At 56.9% G+C, this 19,045-nt stretch overlaps 7 protein-coding genes across 7 annotated transcripts; 3 read left to right on the plus strand and 4 right to left on the minus strand.

Moving 5' to 3' along the window:
• Positions 1 to 1,218: 1,218 nt before the first annotated feature.
• On the plus strand, positions 1,219 to 3,161 carry gliZ (Zn(II)2Cys6 domain-containing transcription factor gliZ; the record flags this gene model as incomplete). The annotated part of the gene is made up of 1 exon (XM_745759.2): positions 1,219 to 3,161. The coding sequence occupies exon 1, from the start codon at positions 1,692 to 1,694 to the stop codon at positions 3,159 to 3,161; it is 1,470 nt and encodes a 489-aa protein (XP_750852.1). The 5' UTR covers positions 1,219 to 1,691.
• A 719-nt stretch (positions 3,162 to 3,880) lies between these two features.
• On the minus strand, positions 3,881 to 5,308 carry gliI (aminotransferase gliI; the record flags this gene model as incomplete). Its single annotated transcript, XM_745760.1, has 3 exons — positions 3,881 to 4,363; positions 4,421 to 4,836; positions 4,900 to 5,308. The coding sequence occupies 3 exons, from the start codon at positions 5,306 to 5,308 to the stop codon at positions 3,881 to 3,883; spliced, it is 1,308 nt and encodes a 435-aa protein (XP_750853.1).
• A 57-nt stretch (positions 5,309 to 5,365) lies between these two features.
• On the plus strand, positions 5,366 to 6,971 carry gliJ (dipeptidase gliJ; the record flags this gene model as incomplete). The annotated part of the gene is made up of 4 exons (XM_745761.3): positions 5,366 to 5,871; positions 5,925 to 6,293; positions 6,346 to 6,435; positions 6,485 to 6,971. Exons 1-4 carry the CDS (start codon positions 5,651 to 5,653, stop codon positions 6,969 to 6,971), a joined length of 1,167 nt encoding a protein of 388 aa, XP_750854.2. The 5' UTR covers positions 5,366 to 5,650.
• Positions 6,972 to 7,325: 354 nt separating this feature from the next.
• Positions 7,326 to 13,830, minus strand: gliP (nonribosomal peptide synthetase gliP; the record flags this gene model as incomplete). The annotated part of the gene is made up of 3 exons (XM_745762.1): positions 7,326 to 9,746; positions 9,797 to 13,170; positions 13,218 to 13,830. The coding sequence occupies 3 exons, from the start codon at positions 13,828 to 13,830 to the stop codon at positions 7,326 to 7,328; spliced, it is 6,408 nt and encodes a 2,135-aa protein (XP_750855.1).
• A 551-nt stretch (positions 13,831 to 14,381) lies between these two features.
• Positions 14,382 to 16,247, plus strand: gliC (cytochrome P450 monooxygenase gliC). The gene is made up of 6 exons (XM_745763.3): positions 14,382 to 14,566; positions 14,623 to 15,247; positions 15,295 to 15,529; positions 15,585 to 15,649; positions 15,704 to 15,808; positions 15,858 to 16,247. Exons 1-6 carry the CDS (start codon positions 14,433 to 14,435, stop codon positions 16,083 to 16,085), a joined length of 1,392 nt encoding a protein of 463 aa, XP_750856.3. The 5' UTR covers positions 14,382 to 14,432; the 3' UTR covers positions 16,086 to 16,247.
• A 121-nt stretch (positions 16,248 to 16,368) lies between these two features.
• gliM (O-methyltransferase gliM) lies at positions 16,369 to 17,720 on the minus strand (the record flags this gene model as incomplete). The annotated part of the gene is made up of 2 exons (XM_745764.2): positions 16,369 to 17,375; positions 17,432 to 17,720. The coding sequence occupies 2 exons, from the start codon at positions 17,718 to 17,720 to the stop codon at positions 16,369 to 16,371; spliced, it is 1,296 nt and encodes a 431-aa protein (XP_750857.2).
• Positions 17,721 to 18,090: 370 nt separating this feature from the next.
• Positions 18,091 to 19,043, minus strand: gliG (glutathione S-transferase gliG). Its single transcript, XM_745765.3, has 3 exons — positions 18,867 to 19,043; positions 18,437 to 18,815; positions 18,091 to 18,381 (listed from the first exon to the last, which is right to left on the minus strand). Exons 1-3 carry the CDS (start codon positions 18,922 to 18,924, stop codon positions 18,096 to 18,098), a joined length of 723 nt encoding a protein of 240 aa, XP_750858.2. The 5' UTR covers positions 18,925 to 19,043; the 3' UTR covers positions 18,091 to 18,095.
• Between the last annotated feature and the right edge of the window lie 2 nt (positions 19,044 to 19,045).

Below are 19,045 nucleotides of genomic sequence, written 5' to 3' on the forward strand. Positions count from 1 at the left end.
CGGTAACAACGGACGAGAGTCTTAGGCTGCTTACTGTGTACTCTGTACATCTCTGAGGAAGCATATCTAACGCTAAGCAGCTAGACTTTTTCGAGTTAAACCTACTCCTGTCTACTGATGTAGTATGACCCTCCTGCGATAGTGTTTGCTGCTTTGCACCCCTGCCATGACTGGAGAGCTAGTGGTCTCGCTACTACGCTTGCTATCCTGTATTCAGCATAGCTTCATTCGGCAGAGATTAACCTTGTGGAAGAATGAAGAAAACAACGGAAGGCGCTTTTAGGCGTCCTGAGGACGTGGCACGGGTTTGACCAACAAGCGGACGGGGATAATCATGCATATATTGCCCCGCGTGGCCAGCAGGCTGGCCTCTATAGCCCGAATTACTATATACAGGGCTAGATGAGATAGTATACACACTAACCCCCACGCATCTCAACGGCTCTGGCTGCTGTGAAGAGAATGACGTTGTCAAAAAACGTCGGATAATTGCTGGAAACCCCTTGGAAGGTTTCTACCCTCTTTCCAAGAGATCCTGCACATCGTAAGCACTAGCAGCCGAACTCTCTAGAAGAAATCTGAAGAGCTCGACCAGTGACCGTCCAAGAACCGTAGCGTCTTGATATATATATATGATCTGATGATTAGACGAGGTCAGTGCGGCGTCGGCCAAGAGGCACGGCTTGTCGAGGCGGTTGACTGATATCCCTATGATCTGCCCAAGTCGCCCGGTGCGAGCCGCGATAGACCGCAGCTGATTGGAGGCATGGGCTCCGTGAGCCATACTGAAGTCTCCGTGCTGAGCAGCCTACTGCATAAATGTCTCCGACGTACAAGAACGACTCGGGCTTTCCCGCCCCCAAGGTGCCTGTCGAGCCAACCACGTTGACTACCACCTCGATCTAACAAGGTCCTCAGCAGGCGCACCGTGAGCCAACCACATCCTCGCGTTGGAGTCGTTTGGTTGGTGATCGGCCCTACCGACACATCCTTGGCACGCGAATTTCTTGGCTGCGCCCCTATTCCGGTTGGACCAATGGGTTGGCGGGGGCAGACCCGTGCAGAACTTGACGCAACGATCAACTTCCTGTACCCATGTTGCCACCGGCACGTTCCTGGCGGGCTGCAAGATCCAGCAGTCTGCCAGGGCATGCGCTGGGGGTGTCGTTGAAAGAGCCGCAGATTCTCGGATCATAGTGAACAACATATCAGCCGCGACTTCAAACATGCATCGAGAGTCAATTGAGTTTGATTGCGGGATCAGGTGGAGGGACATTGGGCCCTCTGACAGGCGGATCCGCATCGTCAGGCGGTCCAAAACCGTAAGCTGCATGCGCGAAGGATTCTGAGGCGCAAAACCCCCCTGCTAGTGGTGCTGATTCAGTCAGGACCGACGGATCGAGATTGTCAAATGTCAACTGAATCGAAGTCAATCTAGTTGCAAACGTTGTAACAGACAGTCTCCTCGCTTTCTGACAGGCCAAATCCGCGCAATCAGAGGAGCTGCAAAGGGTACTCGGCATGCAGGGGGGCATTCAGCTGTGCAGAATATCCGGCCCCCTTGCCACCCGTGTTGCACTGCGATAGAAGGTTAAACGCGAACCTTCTCCGAGGGCGATCGCTGCTAATATTTAAGGGCCGGTAGTCTACCTCTTCCATGGGATCGCCAAAGAGCAAACTACTCGTCAGCGATGGCGACAGCTATGCAGGATGTGTCGCCATCTTTTACCTCGTCCCCGACATCCACAATGACCACCATATCTACTACTACTGCTGCTACTGCTGCTGCTGCACCCAAGCCAGACAAGCCTCGCAAGCTACGGTCAGCCTGTGATGCCTGTCACCGGTCCAAGACGCGATGTTCCGGGGGCAATCCCTGTACCCGATGCCACGAGTACATGAGCCCCTGCACCTACAGCTATTCCTCGCGCTGCGGCAAACCCAAGGGGGCCCGGAGTCGCAAGACTCTGGAGCGGGAGCAGCGGGTGGCAGCGGCTGCAGAATCCGCTCGGATAGCAGGAAATCCCTCCGCCCTAGCCTCACTCCCGGCTACATCGACATGTACATCTACAGCAACAACAGCAGCAGCAGCAGCAGCAGCAACAACAACAACAACAATAGCAACAACCACAGCTCCCTCCCAGGGTCCAGCTGTGGACAGCGCGGCTGCCGCTGCCGCTGCCACCACATCAACCGTCGCGTCTCCTCGCGCGGACGACTGCCTCGGTCTGTTCGACGACGATGAGGAATCGAACCCGTTTTTCTCCAGCGGTAGCGAGAATACCGGGGGGACTTCGTTTTCCCCGGACTGGATCCCTCCTCTGCCGTCCATCTCCGATTCCGACCTTTCTTTCCCGTTATTAGAGTCCTGTTTAGGGCCGGACCATGACTGCAACGACTCCCTTTTCTGGAGCACCACCGCCGAGCCGGACTGCCAGCCGACGAGCAAGGAGCCGCTGGATCCTCGATCCAAGCTGCTGCGCTCCTGCAAATGCCTCCAGACCCTCAGCAGCCTAACCGCTCGAGATATCCGCCGATTTGATGCCACCTTTGTCTTTGTGCGGAACTATGCGCGCGCATTTTCCGCCTTCTACCACTGTTCCCACTGTCCGAAAGATGCCGGCAGTATTAGCATGGCCGTGACCGCGCTGCAGCTGGCCACGACCGCGCTGGAAAAGACCGCCACCGCCGGGACCGACGCGGCTGGATTCAAGTCGGGCTGCTCAGGGATGACCGCCGCGGACTTGGACGAGGACCTCCTCACGCCAGGCGCCGAGTTTTTCCTGCCCGCGAACGGCAGGGGTGCCTCCAATCCGGCCTTCCAGCTGGGCAGCTACCAGATCGCCCCGCTCCCGGGAGAGCCCGATCTGGAGGAACACAGCGAGATATTAAACATCTTGATTCGGTCCGCGGTGCGCCGCCTACTGGCGGTCTGCTGGCAGATCTGGGATCTGCTCCGGGGCCCGGCTTCCCGCGACGGCCGCGGGCATGTCTTTGAACCCTATGATCCGTCCTCCTCCTCCTCCTCCTCTTCCTCCTCCTTCTCATCCGGTCCCGAAATCCACCAACTCTGTGATCTTTCCTGCTCGGCGGAAGCAGCCCAGTTTCGGAGTACGCTGGTCCAGATACCGGCTCGATTGTGCAACCTACTGGCGCTGTAGGCTGTTCTCACCTCTTTTTTTTTTTTTTTTTTTTTTTTTTTGGCTTCCCCTGCACCATGCACCGCGTGGATGGTCACGGAGGCGAATGTACGAATTACGCTAATGACCTTGTTTCAACACTCTTCTGGCGAAGATCCGAGAGAGTATCCGTTAGAGCGTGCGATCAACATGATGCCGATGATGCCTCTGGAAAACCCCCAAAATATGATCCAATTCCAAAATCGCGGGACCAGCGTGTTTATGATTTCTCGATTGATGTGTTGCCTGTGTATTGATAGAGCGGGAATCCTCATGAATGATACACATGTGTCCAGATGATGGCAGCTGTTCTGGTTGATATATTGATATATTGCATGGGTATGGTGAATATGTTTCATTCGGTTATCATCCATCAGTCTTTTCTGACAAACAATCTTGCATGAAAGCATCACAGTATGGACCATGTAACGGCTCTGGAGTTGTCGAAAAGGTGTCTTCCTAGCATTTACAGAGACTCAACGTTCATATGATGAATGATCGCATACCTATCACAGACTAGATCAAGACTAGTAGAGAAGTATACTGGCAAAGTTAGGACCGATAACGTGGACATGTTCAGTCGATGTCTGTATGTATATGAATGCGAATCTGAAGCTATATACTGCAATAGTAAGAATAGTCAACTGGATTTTACAGCTTGGACTGGCAATATAACCCCCATATATGTATATCCGAAAGAACTAGATAGCCGTCCATTTCTGCCCCTCCATCCCCACCACCTGTTCAATCCGCCGCAGCCCTGCCACAAGCTCCTCGCGCGGGATTGCAAAGGTGATCCGGAACCAGCCCGGCTCGCTAGCACAATACCCCTGTCCCGCACCGACCGACACACCCGCCGCCTCGAATCGATCGTTCAGACGGGCCTCCTCGTCCCAGCTGGGCTCATCACCCGGCCGGGACGACGATCTCCATCCGAGCCGCGCCCAGACGTATACTCCGGCGGCCGGCGGCACAAAGGGAATCTGGTGGAAGGCGAGAAAGTCGCTGATGAGCTTGGCGCTGCGCTGCAGAGCGGCTCGATTCTGGTGCAGGATTGCCGTGGCGGCTTCCGGGTCGTGCAGGAGAGCGGTGATGACCAGCGAGGTGAATGTCGAGACGCGGGAATGGTTCGAGATGGCGAGGGAGAGACGCAGGTCGGGATGTGCTTGGGTGATGCCGAAGCCCTGCACAGTGTCAGTTCTGCGGAGGCCTTGAGAGTCGGAGGAGATAAGACAGTATACCAGTCGCAATCCGCTACTGCCGAGGTCTTTGCTGATACTGTACAGGGTGAATACGCGCGCCAGGTCTACACCCAGGGCGGCTACATCGATGCTCAGGACCGAGGTGAAGGCGGTTTGCTCATCCAGCGTGGAGAGGGCGTAGATCTCATCGGAGATGTAGAATAGATCATGCCGTTGGGCGAATTGAAGCAAGGCCTGGATTACTCTCGGTGGGTAGATGTGCCCGCATGGATTGTGCGGGTTACACACGAGGATGGCCTTGATGCGGCAGGGGGCCTGACGCAGAGCCCGTTCGTACGCTTCAATATACGCCGACACGAGACGATCCAGATCTGCGGATCCATTGCCATGACACGGAGGCCTCACATGAACAGCGGTGACGTTGGAGCGCAGGACGAAGCTCGTCTCGAAGCCCCCTATTCGTATACATCAGCTAAGACCATGCATGCGGTGCCAACGAAACCCCCGATGGTACGCACCCCAGAACGGCGTCTCGATCAACACGCCCTCCCCCGGCTCGCAGATGTCATACAGCAGATTCTCCAGCAACGAGCTGCATCCAGCCCCGACGACGAGGTGGGCCGGCTGCACACGGCTATGCGCGGCAAACACCCGGTTGAAGAAGTCCGCCGCGGCCTGCAGCAGCTCTGCGTCACCACCCATGCCATCTGCATAGGACAGATGGCGCGGAGAGAGATGTTGGGCGAAGAGGGTCTTGTACTGGTCGACGAGCTCGTCTCGGATGGACCAGTTCTCCGCCGTCATCATGTTGACTCGATGCTGTTTGGCATTCAGCCGAGACACCTGCCGCATGTGCTTGTGGGTGAACCACTGGATGTTTGTGCGAGCACGATGCGCTAGCAAAGGAGTGATCGTCTCGGATGGCATAGTGTTGTCTCGTCTTGGTTGCTTTGCCTTCTACGTGACCGGACCTGGTAGATGGACTTTGTCACATCAAGATCGACGGCCTCAAAGAATCGCGCACGTTTCTATCCGTTCAAGGGACCGTCTAAAATAATAATCGGAGGCCGAAATTGACGAATCAAAACTCACCATCGACTGTGTTGCATAGAAATGCACAGGGCGGATGCAGTTGGTTTCGGTCACCGAAGTACGAGGCTTGAGAAAGGTACATTGACTCCACAGACCCAACGACAAGAAAATGGAATACCAGGTTTTCGTGAAAGACAGAATACAAATTGAGCTAGGAACAATCCTTGACATGCAAGAATGTCTCCGAGCCCCATCGAAGAGCAGGCAACGAGGCTTCTGAAAGAGGTACCTCTGATCGACGGCCATAATGACTTTCCATACATGATACGCGGATGGTTCCGCAATGACATCAATGGCCAGGATGCCCATCTGTATGATATGCCCATCGGGCAGACGGATCTCCAGCGTCTACAGAAGGGACTGTTGGGTGGCCAGTTCTGGAGCGCATTTGTGCCTTGGTAGGTGTCTACCCCAATATTGGCACATCGATCATTGTGCTAAGTGAATTCAGCCCCAAGAACCCCGACAAGGAGGTCGGCAGTCTCGAGGCCCTCCGCCAGACACTCCAACAGCTCGACGTGATCCACAGACTGATCGAAAGACACCCGACGATCCTGCAATTCGCCGACTCAGCGGCCAGTATCTGGAGCAGCTTCCGTGCGGGCCGCGTCGCGAGTCTGATCGGCATCGAAGGCCTCCATCAGATCGCCGACAGCGTCAGCGCGCTGCGCATGCTGCATCGACTGGGCGTTCGCTATGTGACGCTGACGCACAACTGTCACAATGCGTTTGCGGACGCGGCGACCGTATCCCCTGAGCTCCACGGCGGACTATCCCGCAAAGGAGAGCGGCTGATTCGCGAGCTCAACCGCATGGGGATGTATGTATCTGCCCGTAGACTGGGATACGGATAGCGTAGCTCACTGCACTAGGATGATTGACCTCTCGCACACGTCACACGAGGCCCAAACACAGGCACTGCGGCTTTCTCGGGCACCGGTCATCTACTCTCATTCTTCCATGTAGGTGGCACACCATGATCCTAACCGACAGGAGCTCACAACCGGACAGATACAGTCTCCGTGCACACGCCCGCAACGTCACGGACGAAAACCTGCACCTGCTGCATCGCAACAGAGGCGTAGTCATGATCTGTTTCCTGCGCGAGCTGCTCGCATCGGAGGCTGACCAGGCCACGCTGGCCCATGTCATCGATCATATCATCTACGCTGGGACGCGAATCGGGTACGAGCACGTCGGCATCGGGTCCGACTTTGACGGGATGCTCCGCGGTCCGGATGGGCTGCATGACGTCTCGTGCTACCCTGCCCTGGTGGCTGGGTTGCTTGAGCGCGGAGTATCCGAGGAGGACGTCAAACGGGTGATGGGATTGAACGTCATTCGCGTGCTGGAGGAGGTGGAGCGTGTTGCGGCAGAGCTTCAAGGGGCCGGGGAAGAATGTCTCTGTGACGAACTCGACGAGGTGTGGAACGAGGATATCAAGGAGCAGTTGACGCGGGAGCGAGAACGGGTGAGGAAGTTGGGGCCTCAAAAGTAGAGAATCCGCGTTCAGGCTAATAGTCAATTCATGATATGATGATGGTGGACTAGTTCCTGCTTAACTACCTCGTCTTCTGTCGAATGGAACGATCTCCCAGTCATGTCTGTTGTTAGGCTAATATAGAGGTAGATCAACGAGCAAGAAGTAATACCTTTGCTGTTTGTCAAGATTGTCCTTCTACAATCAAGTCCTCAGGATATATCAGTCCAAATATACGTTCTACTCGTACTTAACATTTCGACACGTTCTTGATTGATAGGTTAGCTATTGGTAGGTGACAATATGCAAATACAGAGTCAATGACAGATGAACAACCTCAAGCAAGGCTACAATGTATACCGTGTGGAAGAACTAAAGAACCTGACGGTAAAGACGCTGTGCCAAATCCTGCGCCGTGGGATGATCGAAGATGTTGCAGATGGGCACCTCCAGCCCAACCCGTTTCAACTGACGGCTCAACCGCCAGGCCTGGATCGAGTCGCCGCCGGCCTCGAAGAAGGAGACGGAGCAGGGGAACTCATCCAGCGAGACGCCCAGACAGGTCGCCATCTCACGCTGCAGAATGCCCACCAGCCGGCGGTAGAAGTTCCAATCCACCTTGGTCCTGGCCGTCTTGTGCATGGCGTTCAGGCGCTCGTGGATGGCGGCGCGAGAGAGCCGATCCGCCAGCCCTTCGAGGACACATCGGATGCTGTCCTCGATGGTGGTGACGGTCGCGTCGTCGAGCTGGTGGTCGTCATACTCGATGCGCAGGGTCCAGTGATCCGCCTCGATCTCGGTCCATTCGAACATGAGCAGGAACTTGGCCCCGGACGCAAAGCACATCTCGCGTTTCACCTCCAGCCCCTCGATGGCGAGACAATCTTCCACTGCCCCCTTGAGATGAAAGGTGACCATGGCTTCGAACAGCGGGTGTTGCCGGATGGTCCGCGGCAGGTGGAGGAGGTTCAGGACCTGCTCGAATGGAATGGAATTGCAGACGGCTGCCTGGCTCGCTGCACGCGTAGACTGCAGGATGGTGGCGCAGTCTGCATTCACAGGGGTTTTGAAGCGAAGAGGCAGGCGATCGAGGAACAGACCCATCGACTCTTGCTCCACGGTGTGCCCGCGGTTGGCCCACGGAGAGCCGAGAACGACGTCGTTCGAGCCGGCGAGCCACTGGAGGGTCTGCGCGACGGCGGCACACACCAGCTGGTGCTGACTCAACCCATGTTCCTGCCCCAGAGTGACGGCGCGTCGAACGAGGTCGCCTTTGAACTCGGACACGCGCGAGCGGCCTTCAAACGCCATTTGGCCGGGATACCGCGGGATGTCCAGACGCTGGGGAGCCCCCTCGAGATACTTCGACCAGAACTTCCGTTCCTGCTCTGTGGCCTGACGGGACCAGGCCGGGGCCCGGGGATAGTGCCATCGGTCCGGTGTTGGGGTCGTCCTTCCCGCGTACACGCCGGAGACGTCCTGCAGCAGATTCTGCACGCTGTTGAGATCGGCGACGGCGTGGCTGGTAACCACAAGGAGGGTGCGACGGTCCAGGAAGACGCGGATCAGCTCATCCCGAGCCAGGTCAAAGCTCCGGTCGATCTCCTTGGTCGTGTCGAGCGCACCGTCGCACACAAGGACTCGGGGCGGCGTGTCCCGGAAGATCCGACACGGTCCGAGTGATGTCTCGACAAAGTTGGTCCGGAAGATCTTGCGTGACGCCAACACGGCGTTGAATGACTGCACGAGACGGTCGCGGTCAAATGTCCCGCCGAGATGCAAGAGGACGGGAATGTTGAACGTGCGCACGTCAGCAGCGATCAGGTACTGGAACCACGTCTGACGCTCCAACGGCGACAGGCAGTGGTCGGGAAACGCGTCGCAGATGGTCCGTGGCTTGGCCGTCGAGGCCTGACGTTTGCGGCGCACCAGCTCGACCTGCTCGGCCAGCGTGGAGTGCTCGATCACATCGCGCATCGACACGGAGATGCCAAATGTGCTGCCGAGGCGAGCCGCCAACATCATCTGGAGAACGGAATGGCCGCCCAGAGCACGGAAGTCATCATCTTCACAGAGCTTGCGAGAGCCGCCGCCTGCCTGCAGACGCAGCACGTTCTTCCACAGGGTTGCGATTCCGTCCGCAATAGAAGCATCCTTTGCCGTCATCCCTGCTGGCGTCTTCTGCTGCGGCAGGGAGTCCTCCGGCCGCGTCAGGGTGGCTCTCTCCGCCAGCTTGCGATAGTCAACCTTGCGGTTGGCCGTCCAAGGGAACTCCTCCAGCGCGGTAATCACCTGAGGCACCCAGCTGGGTTGGAGGGACTCGCGCAGTCGCTGCTCCAGACGGCTGACATCCACGTCAAGCGGCATGACAAAGGCCACCAGAGTATCGTTGACAACGAGAGCCGCCGCTTGGGTAAGCCGCGGCTCCTCTTGGTACATCTTCTGCTCGACCGCCGCGAGCTCGACGCGGAAGCCACGGATTTTGACCTGCCGGTCCAGTCGTCCGATGTAGACAATCTGTCTGTCCGCGTTCCAGTAGCCGTAGTCGCCGGTGCGATACATCCGCTCACCAGGATGCCAGGGATCCGGCAGCACGCTGTAGGCCGTCTTGGCATCGTCTCCCACGTAGCCTCGCATCACCTGTTGTCCGGCCAGGAAGATCTCTCCGGTTTGGCCGTCCGACACGGGCTGGAGATCCGGGTCCAGGATGTACATGCGCGCGGTGCGAACGGCGTTTCCGATGGTGACCTGCTGGCCGGGCTCTAGGCGGGTAAATGACGTGCAAATAGAGCACTAGAGGCGATTAGTCTATATCAAACACAAGCATAACACTAGGGGCCTACCTCTGCAGGACCATAGGCATTGTAGAATGCCCGGCCCTCGCCCCATCGAGCGAGCAAGCCGGGCGTGACGGGTTCTCCTGTTGCATAGACCATGTCGAGATTAGGATAGTCGTCTGGATTCAGCACGCTGAGCACAGAAGGAGTAATTGTCGACACATCGACCTTCGCGAGATGGGCAAGGGGGTCGGACGGGTCCCGAAGCACCAAGGTTCCGCCATGCAGCAACGCAGAGAAAATCTCGTTGGCACAGTAGTCGAACGCAGGCGACATGAACTGAGCTATACGACGACCGGGACGGCTGAACATGGTGGCTTCGGGATTCGACTGCAAAGCCAGAAGGCCCCTGTGACTGATGGGGACCCCCTTGGGGCGGCCGGTCGTGCCGGAGGTGAAGACGATGAGGGCATCCTCATTTGCGTTTGCGAGCAGCGATGGCTGTCTGCTTGTGTCGCTTGTCTCGGTTTCTTGAATCGTGAAGACGCGAAGATCGGTTATCGGCAGGAGGGCCGCGGACGATGAGCAGGCATTAGGGATGAGGAGCGCGCTGGCACCGCTTTGTTCGTACACAGCGACCCGTCTCGCGATGGGATACGCAGGATCGAGTGGGCAGTATGCGCAGCCGGCTTTCAGGATACCCAGGATGCCGACAACCCAGTTGAGGGTTCCATCGGCGTGGATGGCGATGACTTGAGCCCTGCTGAAGTGTTTGGCAATATGCGAGGCCACCGCGTTCGACTTTTGATCCAGTTCCCGGTAGGGTAACGTGCCTCCTGGTCCGTCTACGGCAATCAAATCCTTGTGGAGGTCGACCGAGGCATAGAACGCCGACGCCACATTCGGTACATTGACATGTTGGATATCAGAAGCTTGGTCGACGGCAAGCGGTGCTTTTGTCGGCCCCGTGAGCCATGCCTCCATCGTCGAATCACCCACCAGCGCTTGGAGGGCCTGTTGGAACGTGTCGGCATATTGCTGGACCGTCTGCTCGCCGTGCACGGAAGGATTGTACACCAAGCGGAAACGAGCATCAGCTTCGACCAGGAGACTCAGCGCAAAGGTCGTGTTCTCGAAGAACTGCTCCTTTTGCGGCGGGATGGGTTGGTCGTAGGTTGGGAAATCATACTGCGTCGCCAGCAGAGAGTCGACCCGGTACCCGATTTGATCTGGGGCAGACCATGCGTAGGTGCTAATGGTTGCCAAACCTTCGAACGTGGTCTGCAGCTGGCGCTCAATCGAGGCTTCTCCGTCAATGCGGCATACCAGGGGCAGAGTGGCCATCAATGGGCCGACGGCCTGCGCATCGTCTGGGAGGATCTCGCGGCCAGAGAAGACAACTCCCAGAGTTACCAGGGTGGACTTGGTCGTCCGAGCAATCGTCATGGCCCACGCCGTGTAGTAGACGGCCGCTAGGGTGACACTGCAGCTGGATGCGAGTCGGTGTAACTCGTCCACGCCGCCCACATGCTTGAACAGCACCTCCTGAGCGAGGTACGGCCGTGCTACAGGCGTTGTGGTTGCCTCTGCTTTCGTGAGTGACCGTACCGGCTGCAGATACTGCTCCCAGAACCGCCGTGCCTCGGTGTCTCTCTGCTTCTGCACGCTCAGCAGATTCCACGCTGCGTCTACAAAGGAAGAGACCCGGGAGGATGCGACACCCTGGCTTGCCTGCTGCACCCGAGCCAGAATGAGTCCCAGGGAGTAACCATCGATCAGGCTGTGGTGGGCCGTCCAGACGACAGTCACTTCACCCTCGTCGTCATCGTCGTCATTCGGCATAAATTTCATAAATTCCAAACGCATTCCCAGTCCAACCGGCAGACGGGAAGGATCGCTCAAGGCAGCATTGTAGTCTTCCCGGCGGTGAAAGGTAATCTCCTGCGGCTGGCACCGTGGCTGAGCGTGAACGATCTGCACACCGGGCCCGATATCCAGCGCAATCTGCGTTCGGAAGACCGGTTCACTGAGGACGACCTGTCGCCATGCATTGCAGATGTGCTCGGCCGAGGCCAGGGGATACGATTGCCGCAGCTGGTTCGTGTTGGTCCCATCGCTTTGGAAAATAGGAGCGCTCAGTTGTAGCTGAAGGGGAGTCAACGGAGCGACGTCAATGTCGCCCAAGAGATGAAGGGCCGCAGCAACCTCGGCCTTGAGGGATAATCGGTGGTCGATTTGCTCCTCCTTGTCTGGCAAAGGCAGACCAGAATGAGCAAGGTCACGAGCATACGGGAGAATGCCTCTGACTGTTGGATGTAGGTACAGATCCCGGGTAGTGAGGAGGATGCCTCGCTCACGGCACAGGGAGGTGAATCGAAGAGCAGCAAGGGAGTTTCCGCCCATGGCGAAGAAATTGAAATCTTTGGACGCCGACGCCGACGGGAGATCCAACCCCAACGCGGTATACATGCATTCGGCTATGACTTGCTCGCGCTCCGTAGGACGCTCGCCCCCTGTGGTCTCTTCATCATCGGTGCCCTCGCAGAGACGCGCCTGATACTCTTTCAGCATGTTCTCAATGGCCTTGGTATCAATCTTGCCGTTGGCTGACAGTGGAAACTGATCGACAGCCAAGTATCGTCCCGGCCGATGGAAAGAAGACAGCCGACGGTCCGCCTCGCTCTGCAGGCCGTCCAGATCTGCAGTTGCCGGGGTCACCAGCGCAACCAAGAGACCGTTGATCAGCGAAGCATAGACGTCGGTGACACCGAAGCCCATCTGGCGTAGCGGTTCCTCGACATCGGCGGGTAGATTGACGAGGAATCCGCGGTTCTTGACGGTGCGATCACTGCGGCCGCGGAATTCCACCACGCGCTGGCCGTCGTTACGGCGTGTCCACCGTCCTTGGTCGCCGGTGCGATAGACTCGCTTGCCGTGCCACTCGATAAACTTCTCGGCTGTTAGTGCGGCATTTCGGTAGTAGCCGTGGGCCAGGCCGACGCCCGCAATGGCAATCTCCCCTTCCTCGCCTTCTTCCTCGACCGGGAGGAGCGTATCCGGCTGTAGCAGGTATACCGGTCCATTGGGCATTGGGCGACCGATAATACTGCGATTGATCATTCCCGTCTCCTGACAGACCTCTACTTCCTGCATCAACGAGGCACAGGTGGTTTCAGTAGGACCGTACGCGTTCAGGATGCGAACGCCGAATTGAAGCCAGCTGGACAACAGCGGGGCGGGTGGCGACTCTCCACCCAACAGAATAGTATGGACGTAGGGATAGCTGTCTGGCAGGGCCGTCGGCAGGGGTAGTGTTGCCAGGATTGACGGCGTCGACGCGAGGATGGAGCAGGACTGCGCTTTGTCGAAGAGGGTGTCCATCGTGGCGGGGACCACGATGCCCGAGTTGCCTAGAATGGAAAACAGCATGCCCGTAGAGGCTATGCCGTGAGCGTTTTGGTCGTAGAAGACAGGTCCGGATGCTTACCATCAAAGGATACCGACAGGATATGCAGTACCCGGTCTCCCGGCTGCACATCCATGTTGAATGGACTGGTCTGAGCATAATTGGCTACGGCACGATGTGGAATCATGACTCCCTTGGGCACACCTGTGCTCCCACTGGTAAAGATCAAACAAGCGAGGTCTTCGGGAGCGATGTCGGGAATGACCTTTGTGGTGCTGCGGTCCGTCGATAGAGTCGTCACATCGGCGCTGGTCAGATGGATGACTTTGTGCCGCGGGCTTTCGAACGGCTCGACGGTTGTGTTGATCAGAATCCGGCTGTCTGTCCCGTCCAGCACGGCCTGGATCCGCTCTGATGACCACGAGCTGCGGTCCAGAGGAACGTAGCAGGCGTGGGCCTTGAGGATGGCAAGCAGCGCGACAACATTCCGGGTGCCGTGCTCAGTAAGTAAGAGGACCGCTTCCCCAGGGACTACTCCTTCTTGCTTTAGCTTTCGGGCCAGGTTCGATGAGGCCACATCGAGTTCGGTATAGGTGAGCGAGCCGCTCTCATGATCGACTGCCAGCTGGTGTGGTGTCCGAGCGACGGACCGGTCAAAAAGCTGGCAGAGGTCGAGCGCTACTACTGATGGCATGATGCAGAGCGTAGGGTTGAGCCAGACAATAATCGAGTAGATATTCAAAAAGCAGCAGACATGCCCAACTTTCTTCCTGTTGAGAGAACTTCGGTGGGGGTTGACTTCGAGGTAAGTCGATGCTTCATATGGCTATCTCTCGGGGATGGCCGGGGATGGCTCATGCAGTCCAGTGGGAGGTATTCAATTGGACTCCACATGCTGTTCCTATTGGCATCCACTATTGCCACTCCTGGTATAGGCACTATCCCGTTTTCCGGATGAGTTTGGCCTCCGAAAAGTCGGCCTCCGAGCAGGGCTTCAGCGGTAGGCCTTGCAGCGGCGGTCGCTGCTGTTAAGGTATGGACAAGCCCCTATTCACTACGGTTTCGACCCGTCGTTTGGCACTTTCAAACCGTCTTGCCATGGCTTTCACACTGACTATACTCGTTCCCTGCATGGTGCTGGCCCTCGTGGCGGCCCGGCCCGTTCTCTACTGGGTTCTCTCCGTCGTCATAGACGTATGGCTTTTTTGATGCTCCTTCTGAAGATGACTGACTTGGGCAACATAGGCCTTTCTACGATGGAAATACCCTCTGCCTCATCACGCAGGGTCCAAACCCATGCCTCGTGCCCGTTATACATGGCCCAACGGTCAAGGCACGGAGAAGTTCTTCAATGGACGTTCCGCTGCCAGACAGTGGCGACAGAGATGGGGTCCGATATACCAGATCTGGTCCGGCTGGTGCCCTGAAATGTGAGTTTGAGCTTTCCCCTTGGCACGGTCCCAGCGGCTAATGCTGACGATAATAGTGTGCTGACCACTCCTACCCACGCCGTCCAGTTCTTCCGCAACTCGCACCGTCACACCAAAGCAGTGAACAATGATTCCGGCTGGTTGTTTGGAGAGGTCCTTGGCGTCTGTGTCGGCTTACTCAGTGGCACCGACTGGAAACGAGTCCGGCAGCAGGTCGAAGACGGCTTTTCACGCCCAACTGCGGCTCGGTATACGGGTGACCTGGTCTTTCTGGCCCGCGAATATCTCCAAAATACCCTGCTCGCCTCATCTGAGCAGAGCCTCGAAAACAAAGGAATTATCCACGTTGAGCCAGCTAAGACTCTACAGTTCTATCCCTTTCTGTCGGTGGCGCAGATCTTGTTCGGACGCTTGAGCCCGATGCAACGCACCCAGCTGACCACGCTCGCTCCGTTGCGAGAAGAGTTATTCAAGGAGGTCATTCGGGGGGGCATCAATCGCCTCTCCATCGCGCCTTGGTTCAAGTCACGGGGAGTGCGCCTCTTGAACGAATTCCAAACGCAGTGGGAACAGTTTGTCGAAGACGCCTACCATGCAGCCGTCAAGCGCAACCAATCCCCTAGGCCACTGGTCATCGGTCTTTGGGAGGCCTACCAGGCGGGGACCATCAGCAAACGCGAAGTAAGTGCTTGTCCCGACACATGAATCGGATGTGCTGACTCGGGTAGTGCCTGCAAACCCTCGACGAATCGCTCTACGCTAATCTGGACGTCACCACACATGCCCTGTCGTGGAACGTCTTGTTACTGGCCGAGAATGGCGAGGCCCAGACGGAACTGCGACAGGAAGTGCTGTCTGCGCTGCAAAGCGAGGCAAGCGAGTCGTACGAACGATACATTGACCGGGATGACACATTCCTGGCTGCCTGCATCCTGGAATCCGCACGGCTGCGCCCAATCCTGCGTGAGCATACACATGTGCATGGGGATGACACGTTTCACTAACGTACCTTTGGCAGCATTTTCCAACCCTGAATCGGCGCCCGAGGATCTATACGTGGATGGCTATCTCATCCCAGCCAATGTATGTAACTTGCCGTCGCTGAAATCCAGGGGGCATTCTGCTGATATCATCCAGACCAATGTTATTGTGGACGCTCAAGCGATCAACATCGACAACCCGTACTGGGTCAACGGAACGCAATACAATCCTCGACGGTTCTTCAGTCTCAACAAGTCTGATGTATGGTCGCCGTCTGCAGTTTCTAGTTTCAACCTCACTGACGTTGCAGGTCCGCCATAACATGTGGCGCTTCGGGTTTGGACCTCGCCAATGCCTCGGCAAGCATATTGGCGAGCGGATGCTGAAGGCGATTGTTGCTGAGATTATTCGACAGTATGTCATCTCGATCTCGGCTGACAGTGCTTTGAAGAATGATCTGCAGGAGGATAGCTGGGTGGGCTTGCCCGCAACGCGGATTCAGTGTGTGCCGGTAGGACGCGAGGTCGAGAAGAATTAAGTAGTCCAATGTAACATAATTGGCCTGTCCGTTGTGATTTGACCTAATTGCGCGAGTGCTCTCCAAGCCTGTATGACTGGCAGTTGGACAATATCGATCTATGTATGTCTTCCTGGAAGCACAGTCGGATGAAGTCAATTCAGTCAATCCGCTTTAGCAGTGAACAATCAGCACAACACCTTGTAAACCCATTGCCTTGATAAATCATTGCTATCATCACATACATGCACACAGTCCAGTTCGAGCAAGCCAAGTCATTCACACTCCTATGTACACATCCAACTCACATCGGCCGAAAGTCGATGATACACGGCCAGGCGCGACGCACCCGATGCACCTGGTATAACTTCCACCCGGCCAACTCTCCCAGCCGCTTCCAGTCCTCCAGCGACCGCTCCTTGCCATTGCAGGTGATCATCATGATCAGATCGCCGTATCGCGGCAAACGGCCTGATCGGCCGGGCGACTTGATCGACTCCACGACCAGGAAGCGACTGACAGACGACGGCACGATACTCCGGCGCACATTCTTCAGGATCGTCAGCACATCGTCGTCGACCCAGTCATGCAGACACCATTTCATGGTGTACACCGCGGACGGCGGGATCTGCTTGGTGAAATCGCCGACGACGAGCTGCTGCACGCGCGACCCGATATCGCTGAATCGACCATGCGGCTCGCGGAACTCCGGCGTGATCAGCTCAATGACCGACTGGATATCCATGAGACTCCCCCGGAGGTGGGGATGCGCCCGGAGCAGCGAGGCCAGGAAGGCTCCGGACCCGCCGCCGATGTCCAGGATGGGTTCGCTGCCGATCTCCTCCCAGGGATAATCGACGGTCAGGCCGCGGGCTTGCGCGACGGCGCCCGCGCCCAGGGTCTTCTGGAACTTTGCCAGCTTCTGCTCCTTGGCGAGGTACTCGAAGAGGTCGAGGTCGGTGCCGTAGGCGATCTGGGCGGCGGTGCGGCTCTCGCCGAGTCGGACGGCCTGGGGCATGGCGCGGCTGACGTCGAAGAACTCGTTGGGGTACAGATCGGCCCAGAGGTGCCACTGGGTCCAGTGGTCGTGGCAGAGGAGGAGAGATGCACGGTTGTTGCTGTAGGTGTCGTCGGCCGGATTGTAGGCGAAGATGCCATTGCTGACGAGGGTGTCCAGCAGCTGGGCGAGCCGCTCGGGCTGAATGCCGCACCGCAGACCGAGCGTTGATACAGGCTGGGGACCGTTTTCCGCCAGTCGGTCTGCCACTTGCGCTTCGACGACGGTCCAGAGCGTCTTACTGTTGAGATAGCCTCGAGACACACTGTCAGTACGGAAACTCCATGTGCTTGGAGGACTCCCCGCTTACCGAAGAAGCCATCAGTTAACAAGGAGACGGACGGCACGAGCTGCAGTTGAAGCTTGTCCATACTGTCGACCAGATCTAATGCCAGCTGCTCTAGCTCCTTGTCGGGGAGCTGGTCCGGATGATGCAGCTGCTCATTCAGCCAGGACTGAACCTCAGGCGCCTCGATGGCGGATTGGACGCGCTGCACATGTGCCTGTAGCTCGCGCAGGTCGTTGACTATGGCTTTGAATTCCGTGCGCGGTGCGGCGGTGCCGCTCAGGGTGTTGTTCTCTAGCAGACCGGGCGCCATGGTTCTCTTGCTCGTTAGCTTTGCTTGAGGTCTAGGATTGCATACCTGTTGATGTGAGCACTCGGATACATATACTGAGCACTGTCGGAGACATATGGAGACATAGCCACTTTTCGGTCTCCGAACTACCTTGATGGTTCTATTCGGTGACCAACTTAATCTCTCGATGGGATCAGTAAATTACTGACTGAATGCGTCCAGAATCTTCATAAGCGCGAAATACCGCATACTGTAGTCGCGGTAGAACCGTAGGGCTGGTCGACCCAGGGCCAAGACATCGGGCTAGGGAGGGAGCAACCCAGATCAACAGAAGATTCGGAATAAATTCAGTGGTATTCGAAGCTGAATTACTTATATACAGTAGAAGACTAAAAATCACGCCTCTAACATGCCATACTCTTTCTCGCCATGGCCAAACCCCGCGACGCGCTGCCAGGCCCGCTTGACGGCCTCACGTTCACCCATGCGAACCGACCACTCCTGCAGCTTTGGCCATTTCTCAAACTCCAGGCCGAACAGTTCCGCCGTGGACTTCATGGCAAAGGGCAAGGTGGCGATATCCGCAATGGTCGGTCGGTCCTTCAGAGCCAGGTACTGCTGGCCGGGTTCGTTGAGCCGACGTTCTAGAATATCATATTGCACCGTAATGTTGCTGCGCAGTCTGCAACCCATATTAGACAAACTGTTCCCGGGCAAATGAGAGAGGCCGGAATTACTTCTCGATTGTTTTGGGCAACTTCTCCGGGTGCAGCTTGTAGAAATACAGCCAGTACTTGGCCGTGGGCCCCAGCGCCGCCGTATGCAGAGTCAACCAGTTGTTGATCTCAGACCTCTCTTGCACGTTGCGTCCGCCAAGGGTCCCGTCCTTGTCATATGCATCGGCAATGTACATCAGGGTCGACGTCGATTCCCAGGCGCGGAGGGTGTCTCGGCCGTCGGGGGAGCGGTCCAGGATGGCGGGCACCATCTTGTGGGGATTGATCTCGCTGAACCAGGGGGCAGACACCTTTTCGACGACATAGATATCGTGAGGGACTCCGAGCTCTTCGAGGAGAATCAACGGTTTGACGGTGTTGTGTGTGGACGTGGCGGTGCCTGTAGTTGACTGCATGAGAGGAGACTTGCTGATGCGTCGACTCGACTCACCTTTGACCACGAAAAGCACCAACCTGTTGACTACAAGATCGGAGGGTCGCTCGGACATTCTGACGAGTGTGGAACAGTCCAAGAACTGGTAATGGTTGGTGAAGTTAGCAAGGGTAGGGGCATACAATATCTGTGGCTTTTGGCCCTGCTATATCTATGGCCAACCGCCTCTTGTAGCC

This window comes from Aspergillus fumigatus, chromosome 6 (assembly GCF_000002655.1).
Source record: "Aspergillus fumigatus Af293 chromosome 6, whole genome shotgun sequence".
Classification (NCBI taxonomy): Eukaryota; Fungi; Ascomycota; class Eurotiomycetes; order Eurotiales; family Aspergillaceae; genus Aspergillus; species Aspergillus fumigatus.

What these genes read in the sequence shown, in the direction of transcription:
- gliC (XM_745763.3), top strand. Translation starts at nt 14,433, where the DNA reads ATGCCTCGTGCCCGTTATACATGGCCCAACGGTCAAGGCACGGAGAAG. An exon ending in TCCGGCTGGTGCCCTGAAAT is followed by an intron (nt 14,567 to 14,622) that starts GTGAGTTTGAGC and finishes TGACGATAATAG; the next exon opens with TGTGCTGACCACTCCTACCC. An exon ending in GCTATCTCATCCCAGCCAAT is followed by an intron (nt 15,650 to 15,703) that starts GTATGTAACTTG and finishes GATATCATCCAG; the next exon opens with ACCAATGTTATTGTGGACGC.
- gliG (XM_745765.3), bottom strand. Translation starts at nt 18,924, where the DNA reads ATGTCCGAGCGACCCTCCGATCTTGTAGTCAACAGGTTGGTGCTTTTC. An exon ending in GGTGCTTTTCGTGGTCAAAG is followed by an intron (nt 18,816 to 18,866) that starts GTGAGTCGAGTC and finishes AGTCAACTACAG; the next exon opens with GCACCGCCACGTCCACACAC. An exon ending in TTGCCCAAAACAATCGAGAA is followed by an intron (nt 18,382 to 18,436) that starts GTAATTCCGGCC and finishes TATGGGTTGCAG; the next exon opens with ACTGCGCAGCAACATTACGG.